Here is a 9637-nt window from a genome sequence, read left to right as displayed (position 1 = left end):
GTGCTTTTTACTGCCTTGAAATGTGTGCACTGGGTGGACGCACCCCCTGAACGGCTGGCCTGCGTCTCTGGACACGGACCCTGCATGGTGTACCTGCGGGTACGCACCTTCTGAACTGGCTTCCTGCGTCCTTCATAATTTTTCAATAAAATGAGAGCTGATCATCAACCTTTGCTGCTGACATGAAGAACAGTGATCTACCACCTGAATGGGTTGCCATCAAGGACAACACTTTAGCCATAATGCCAACAATCTCCCCCTTTGGACTTGATGGCAACAACACCAAAACACTCTCCCCCTTTGACATCAAGGGAAAAGGGGTATGCTCCCCCTAAGAACATGCTCCCTTTGACTATAAGCCAGATCTGCTGAAGTATCTGAATGAGCTCACTTTTTGATGATGTCATGGTGCTCCAATCTGATAATGGTCTTTCTGAGAACAAGCTGAGATGTTTGCTCTGCTGTATAGTGCTTGTTCATGCTCAAGCTCCCCCTGACTGTAAGCAAGGTCTGCAAAAAGATGTTCTACAAGAAGAACATGACTCTATATATCATAAAAGACCTTCCTATCACCAAAAGACTCAATACATACATCCATCACCCATCACAATAAGGATCATCCATCCAACCAAGTGGGAATACATCAGAAATATGAAAACCAAATACATTACATCTTTATCCCATGCATAGTGGGGGGACATAGGCCGTTACATGACCTGAAGAGATGACTACAATAGATAGACCATTACAACCTGAGTCTTGCTATGATCTTTCAAACATCTAAAGATCATGACAAACATCATTAACAGCACTATATAATCTGCTCCATAGTATCTGTCAACATCAACTCATAACCATCCAGATCTACATGAATCAAGAGCCATCAAATGAAAGCATCAGCATCAATCAACATATGTATGAATAATAATCCCTGTATCCAGCCAACAATCCTCATCCATTTTTGCCAAGAAAGAAATCATGCATCATGCTCATGTCAACATCATCATGAAATGCATATGAGTAACTCATCATCATCATGTCTCCAACAATGCGACTTTGAATAATCATCCACGAAATCAGCCAACCTCATCCATATATGTGCCAAGGACAATAAAGACTTCATGCAAGCATCATTAGAGAATCAACCATAAATCTGATCATGTGACCAACTCATAATAGCAAGATGAATCATAAGCATTGTCACCAAGGACCATAATGCCAACAATGCATTCAGGACATATGCTCCCCCTGAACCAGTGCCATCTGTCAAATCTGATCATCAATAAGAAGAATCAGCCAATAAATGCCTTGAGACAGGTACGCACTTCATCTTCTGCTTTCCTGCGTACTGTTGCTGCAGGGACGCACCCAAAAACACTATCGCGCCGCGTACTTTGCTGGAGGGACGCACTCAGTAATACTATCGCGCCGCGTCTTTTTGCTGCAGGGACGCACCTGAGCCTTATTCTGCTCTGCGTCCCCACGCAGATCCCCTGTTACTGAACTGCGTCCTGGACGCACCTGAGCTTCGTCTGTACTGCGTCCGCACGCAGGTCTCCAGTTTAATACCTGCGTCCTTCTGATTAGGGCCAATTTTAACAGTCCTCCTTTGTGTCACTGACAGTCAGATACCCAGATTTGATAGATTCATTTCCAACTTCACTTGCCTACTGCCTTCAAACAAGCATATACGCGATTGTGCAGTATCCAACTCGCGTATATATGTGACTTTGCCTTTATGAAGTTTGCTTATGAGATTCAGGAACCTGAAGTTTTGTACTTTCAGCTCCCTCTGATTCTGGTATGTCTGTACATTGTGCTATGCCATCCTTTTCTGACTGTACTTCCTTTTTCCTCCATATCTTCAAGCGTGATGATGACATTTTCTCCTTTTGATATGGTGCCCACACTTTGTTCCTGCATTCCTTAGCTATATGTCCAGGCTTGTTACATGCATAACATCTTCCATGTTTCATATTCCTCCTGTAACAATCAGCAGCTTTGTGACCAAACGTATTGCAAGCAAAGCAATATCCATAAAAATACCTTGAGTGTGATGATCTTTCTGCATAATGATCTTGAACCCTTCTTTTTCTACATCTAGCTGCAACATGTCCAAGGTTATGACATACATAACATTCAACATTATTCATAGAAGGGGTAAAGAATTTTCTTTGAGGAATTTCTTTCCTTGGTTGATGATGAGATTGATCTTCCATTCCTTCATTGATCACTTTAGATTTCTCTTTAGAATTTCTTGCCTCACCTTGTGAACTAGATTCACCTTCAACAGATTTATGGAAACCAAGACCAGTCTTTATAGCAGGGGACCTTTGACTATTAAGAATATCATCCAATACTTTAGAGCTATCTTGAAATCGTAAAAGCTTATCCTTTTCCTCTAGTTTACCTTTCAAGATATCTACCTCAACCTGAAGCTGTTCTTCCTTTTCAAGAGATTTCTTTTTCAAAACTTCTTCAGCTTTCCTTCCTTCTTCCATTTGTTCCCTTAGTTTGAGAATTTCTTTTTCTTGTTCTTCATACAGATCCTGCTGCATTTGACGAACTCGGAAGGAACATTCTAGTTGAGATTTTAAGCTGGTGACTTCGTTTTCTTGTTTTGCAATAGCTTGGAGTAGATCTGTATTCTGCTTCTTTGACTCTTCAAGATCTCCTTTTAGTGAGAGGATTGTAGCTTCAAGATTTTCATAGTAGCTGGATCTATCTTTGAGTTTCTTGATGGTTGTGCTTCTTTCGTTGACTTCTTTTCTTAATGATGTCACTTCATGCTGCAATTTTTGACATTGGTCTTCCTTGTCCTTGAGTAGCTTTCTTACCTTGTTTCCTTCTTCTAGTTGGGCCCTTAGTTTGGTTGCTTCTTCTTTGAAATCACATTCCCTTTTGTTCAATAGATCTTGTTGATCTCTAATTTTGTCTGTCAGCCTTTTAAATTCTGCCTCTATTTGATATCTTTCTTGTTCACCCATAAGAGCAAATTCAGTAGTTTCGCTATCACTTTCATCTCTTTCACAAGGAAATATAGCTGGAACATCAGAGGATAACACATTCATACCTGATAATGATTCTGAATCTGATTCTGAATCTGAAGAGCTTCTTATGCATAATCCCCAATCGATTCTTCCACTGTCATAGTTCTTCTGAGATGACTTCTTTTTCTTATTAGCTTTCTTCTTAAGCTTCTTTCCCATTGTTCCACGGATCTCCTTCAAGCGATCAAGCTTCTATCAAAGGACCTGCTCCGATACCAATTGTTGGAAATAATACTGAGAGGGGGGGGTGAATCAGTATTATCATATTAATAAAACTTTTTCAATTCCATAATCAGATTCATATATGCTACTTCCACAACTTCTTAAGATTAAGTTAATCGATCTTCAATGAGTGCATTAGGACATTATCAACCATATTATCAGTTAATAGATGCAGTAACATAAAGTAGATCATCACACATAAGGCACACACATGAACACAATGATATAAGGTGGAAACCCAATGCGGGAGAAAACCACCTGCTGCAAGTCATCTCAATCTTCTTCTTAATAAGAAAATCCTTTTACAATATTTGTACTGGTGCAGCCTCATACCAGTACGGGAGCTACAACCCCCTTTTCTCTTGTACTAGCCGATCCATTTACTAGTACGCAGGCTATTACCTGCTACAATGCTCCAAAGATTTCCTTTAGCTCTTGTACTAGCTTAGATGCTAGTACGTAGGCGCTGGCCTACAATCTTCTCTCCTCCAAGGACCATTTTTCATTAATTTTCAAACTGGATCCATAAGCATCAATTAATCATCAAGTGTAAGAGAATCACCCAATCAACTGTAGTAACCAGATCAACAATAATAGGACCAAACCCAGAACACCATAATGATAAACAAAGATTTTAAGAGAAGGAAGCACCCTGCTCAACTGCTAGCCTGAGTCCGGACTCACCCTGCTCAACTGCTAGCCTGAGTCCCGGACTCACCCTGCTCAACTGCTGGCCTGCGTCCCGGACGCACCCTGCTCAACTGCTAGCATGCGTCCCTCGCACTGAGTCTATTGAACTGCCTGTGTCCCGGCGCACCTGAACCCTTCTGCGCCTGCGTCCCGGCGCACCTGAAACCCTTCGCTCCTGCGTCCCGGACGCACCTGAACCCTTACTGCACCTGCGTCCCTCCGGGCATAGATGATTTCAAGACTTTAGAAGTAACCCAGACAATCAGATCCACAGATCTGAACATGCGCCAAGAGATCTCGGTCCATTAATAGATTCGCCTTGATTAGATCTAGACCAGATCTCACCCCATAAGATATTCAACAAAGACATGCTCAAGCCAAATGATCTCCTTTGCTTTATATAGGCAAGCTCCTCCTAAAATCATGGAACAATACCACGAGCCGACACCATAATAACCCAAAACCGTCGGCTAAATACCAAGAGTAAAACATAAGAAACCCCCACGTGCTTTTTACTGCCTTGAAATGTGTGCACTGGGTGGACGCACCCCCTGAACGGCTGGCCTGCGTCTCTGGACGCGGACCCTGCATGGTGTACCTGCGGGTACGCACCTTCTGAACTGGCTTCCTGCGTCCTTCATAATTTTTCAATAAAATGAGAGCTGATCATCAACCTTTGCTGCTGACATGAAGAACAGTGATCTACCACCTGAATGGGTTGCCATCAAGGACAACACTTTAGCCATAATGCCAACATAGATTGTAATATTGTAAACCTTATTGATTGTAAACCTTATTATATAACCTCTACTTTATAAATTTTAATATTATAAACCTTAATATTAGGATTTAATAATGAGTTTAAAATATTAGGTTATTATACTAATAAATTTAGTAATATTAAATTTAGTAATATTAAGTTTAAAATATTTGATTTTTTTATTATATTTTAGTATTGGATTTTAATGTTAGAAAATTGTATTGTCTTTACTTTAAAATGAAAAATAGAATTAAAAAAACCTAATAAAGTAATCTGTTTGTGATTTTTTAGATGGGTTTTATGTCCAGGAAAAATTAAATTTTAGTTTATTAACATATTTATGCTCTTTCCTAAATATAAACCATTTTAATTTATATATTAAAATTACATTTTCCTTTAGTTTAATATTATTTCTGTCAATTTGATATCATTTCACCTCTATGTTGCGCAGGAAAGAAGAGAAAAAAACAGACAAAAACGAAACCATCCCAATCAAACACTCATCTAACGTCCAAACGAGGAGCATGAAGTAAATTTCTACATGCGATCGAAAACTAACCCTGCTTTTAAGATAATCTGCGAACTGCCAGAGAAAGTGGAGCCCAATTGACAAACATGATTTGCACTGTAATGGCTTTGTTTATTGTTTGCTTGCACTGATCGAATCGCGGCCACAGGCTCAACGCCGTCTTAACACATAATTTTGGATATAATGTCACCTGGCAGGTAGATTTTAAAGAACAACAAAGATGAGAATAGTTTGAAATGGTGAATTGAGTAATGGAAGACACAGACCGAACTGGAAGAGTTAAATATTTAGTAAAATATCAATTGGATGCCAATATCTATAATAGATCTTGAAACTGAAAAAGGGATAGAGAATTTTATTTTTTTCATCCATTAAATTGTCAGGGAAAAAAATTATTTCATTTATTAAAATGTGTATTAAATTGAGAATCATTTTATGGAATCTACGCCCTCTACATTATATTATTTTTTGAGAAATAATGATTTATAAACTCCAATTCCAATATAAACCACCCCCTGCCCTCATAATTAGCCAGTCTTTTTTGACACAGTGATTAACCCGTTATCCAAAAGACACTATCAACCACATGTATATATATTTTAATACATAATATAAGTATATATATTTCAATACATAATATAAATAGGTTACATTGATTGATTCAGGAAACGTACAAAATTGCTAGCATGTCCCTAAGAATTATACTAAAATTGATGCAGCAAGAGGCCTTCTGGTTACTGATATCAAAGGCGAAAACATCCTATCCCACAAGGGCATCTGTCGTATCCCCCTCTATTTGTTGGTGTTGGTGTTTTTCTTCTTGGACAAGAACTGGCTTTTTCCTTTCAGCATATTCTATAGGAAATATTTTCTCCAAGATATGGTCCAACTTTAAACAAACAGATGGTCAATCTCCAGGGTGTATCCATTGAAAAACTTGGCAGTTAAGAGTTCTCTCTTCAGTGATATTAATGCATGATTGAAGTACCACATGACCATAATTCAGGACCATAAGATGATACAGTAACCTTTTGCAGCAACAATACAAAACATCATCCACTGTAACTTTATTACATGAAATAAGACTTGGTGTATTTGGATGATCTTTTATTGTATGGAAGACACACCTCGTGGACCATCATTTCCTTTAAGAATGTTAATGATCACTTATGTTTCAACATCAACTGATTCACTCTGATGACAGGAAGATTTATGCATTGACTCAGTTCCCTTCCTAATAGCACCGATGAGTAAATACTATCCGTGCTTTTTGTTGTAGTGCTCAATTCTAAAAGTGATTTTTCTTGTAAAGATTCCCTAAAATTTGTAGCAGTTTCTGAGCCATTCAACTTTGAACCATACATGATTTTAGCAGTTTCAAGATCATCAAGTTCGGGAGAGAATATCTTCATTTTTCACTCTTCTTCTAGTATGTGTTCTGCTTTTTGTCTATAATCCTTAAGAAATTCTTTCAAGAGAATAAAGTCAAGAAATTCACACTCTTGGAAAATGATTGTATGGACTCCTACAGAGTGAACAATATGACTCTGTGATAGTTCATGGCACAGTGAACACACCAAAAGCAGAAGACATGATCGCAAGGTTGAACTCGATGATCATGACGAGGTGGAGGTGACCTGCTAATACTTCATCCCCATATAGGTTTGAAACATCAACGTCTTAGAGAACGACGACCATAACTTGAACTACACCTATATCGAGGACTGAGACCTCGATGGCGACCACTTCCTAACCCTCCATTCTCGTACAAAATGACCAGACTCACCATATTCATAAATTTTCAAATCATTAACAAGATCATACGGAATAGTTGTCTTGGTCTCCAAAACAACATTATCTATTATATTTGAATTTAAGTCAGACCACATATGGCATCATCTTGCATGCCATTGCTGTGAATTATTTCCCATTCTCTCCAGTTCTCAATTCAAATTGAAGTTTAAATGTGTTGTTCACGCAATTTGTTTTGAAATTTAGGCTCCAATTTCAAACAAATGTTAAACAATTATGCCTTTCACTCCAAAATAACTAATGCACCATACCAAATGACAATGAATAAAGCAGCAATGCACAAGGGGACATCTCTCAGGGTCGTGTTATTATTATTATTATTAATTTTGTACATTGTTTTTATGAATATGAGAGCTTGAGACTATAGGTGCAGGTGAAGTAATGGAGTTTTGAAATGGAAATCACAACAATAAAATTCTAAAATGAAACAACAAATGGATTTGGTACAAATTTGTTTTTGCTTGTTCCATTATTGTTGTATCTATGAATGGGTTTCTCTGCTTCTTGGCTTCGATCATGACCATTTGGGGTGGCCTTCTGCACTGATTTCCATCTACTTTCATCATCATGAGCTAGAGAGTCTATGATGTGTTTTGTATTATAAGTCAGTTCTATACAATGTTCAGATTTCAAAAGATTTCATTCATGGCGTTTCTTCTCCTGTAATTTCAATCAGGGTGGTCTCTGAATATTGCGTTTCCTTGTGCAGTAAATTCACTCTACATCATGGGGGAAGCTTACACACAGCTGGAGCTTAACATCATCTCAGCTCAAGATCTGAAGGAGATGCATTTTGTTGGCATGATGTAGACCTACTGTGTTGTATGGATCAATTTCGAGAAAAAATTGACGACGCAATTGACAGAACAGGGGGTGCAAACCCTACTTGGAACGACAAGGCCATATTCAGAGTGGAAGAGAGTTTGCTCCATTGTGAAACCTCTGCTGTGATGATGGAGATATACTGCGTGGGTTGCCTCAGGGATACCCTGCTAGGCACTGTGAGGGTCTTGCTTTCCACTCTCCTCAAGGGCTACGGGAGCACAGATTTCAGTGGGATGAGTTCCTTGGCACTGCAGGTCCGTCGTCCTTCTGGTCACCCACAGGGCATTCTCAACCTTGGCACCATGATTCTTGATGGAGTAGATCTTCACAGAATGAACAGATTCATCCCTGCAACTCGGGGTTGTGGGTTTCAGAGATTTGATGGGGAATCCTGTCAAACCCAGGCCTTCATTTGTGAGAAAATTACTGTCCATTAAACCTAATAATGTTGTTGATGCCCAAGAACAGCAATCCCGCTGTCAAGACTTCAACAGTAGTGCATGCAAGGAACAGGGAAAAGATCAAGAAAAGCAGAAAGATGGTGGTGAGATGGTTGAGAAGGAGAAGAAGAAACTTGTTGGCTGCTATCAGATTCTCATGGACCCAAAATTGAAAAGGAATAAAGTTGGATTGAAGAATGGGGCTGCAAAAATTCATCTCAGTCCATCTGACAGTAACATCTGTGCCAAGGAAGATCAAGATCCTGCTGTGGCTTACAACAAAGCAATAGCAATTTATGCATAGTGTTATCATCAATAATATTATTGTGCAAGAATACGTTGGTTTTATGTTATTATATTCTTTGTGCAAGTGCCTTCAATTCCTAGTTGATTCGTGAAGTGCTTATTATGGCATACATAAAAATTTTGAAAATCACGAGCCACTGTGGATGAAAGACTGGTTTATGTAAAAGTTTGAATAGATATATGAATCTGACAAGGGCAAGTTCAGTGCCTTCAATCTGCTACTTCGATATATATTCTTAGCCTATGTGGATGAACATTGGTTTGTGTAAAAAGTTTGAATAGATATGAGTCTGAATTTTGCAATGGGCATGTTCAGTGCCTTCAGTCTGCTACTTTGATAGATACTCTTAGCCACTGTGGATCACACATTGGTTTGTTTAAAAATTTGAATAGATATATAAGTCTCAAATGGCAAGTTCAGTGCCTTCAGTCTGCTACTTTAATATATACTCTTAGCCACTGTGAATGAAATATTGGTTTGTGTAGAAATTTGAGTAGATATATGAGTGAATTGGGCAATTTCAGTGCCTTCAGTCTTTGATATATACTACTCTTAGCCACTGTGGATGAAATATTGGTTTATGTAAACATTTGAATAGATATATCATATATGAGTCTGAAATGGGAAAATTCAGTGCCTTCAGTCTACTGCTTTGATATATATAGAGTATATATATTTGTTTACAGGATGATCACTGCATTTTTAACTTATGTCCATTAATCAAATCGATCTTTCAAAGACACAGTAGGCTTTCCTAATCTTGCAGAAAATGGTCCGTCCATATTAAGCCATAAGGATGAAAACCAAGCGAGATAATAATCATCTGATGCAAGTGACTATTGTTGAAAAATATTTCTAACTCTTGTTTTACTTTGACATTATTTTATAATCAAGAAAATGCGGGAAAGAAGGCTATATTACAAGCCCATTAGATGAAGTTGGGGTAGATTTTATGGTTTGAAACTAACTCAACCAATATTTTCTACATTGTTTTTATCAATA

At 38.3% G+C, this 9637-nt stretch overlaps 1 protein-coding gene across 1 annotated transcript; it reads left to right on the top strand.

The window, feature by feature from the left end:
• Positions 1 to 7887: 7887 nt before the first annotated feature.
• LOC149171207 (protein SRC2-like) lies at positions 7888 to 8325 on the top strand. The gene has a single exon (XM_089425886.1). The coding sequence runs from the start codon at positions 7888 to 7890 to the stop codon at positions 8323 to 8325; it is 438 nt and encodes a 145-aa protein (XP_089282012.1).
• The last annotated feature ends 1312 nt before the right edge of the window (positions 8326 to 9637 follow it).

This window comes from Pinus tabuliformis, chromosome 4_2 (assembly GCF_031772625.1).
Source record: "Pinus tabuliformis cultivar Carrire ecotype Pingquan chromosome 4_2, CPIR1, whole genome shotgun sequence".
Taxonomy (NCBI): domain Eukaryota; kingdom Viridiplantae; phylum Streptophyta; class Pinopsida; order Pinales; family Pinaceae; genus Pinus; species Pinus tabuliformis.
This window is presented reverse-complemented; position numbering and strand designations above follow the sequence as displayed.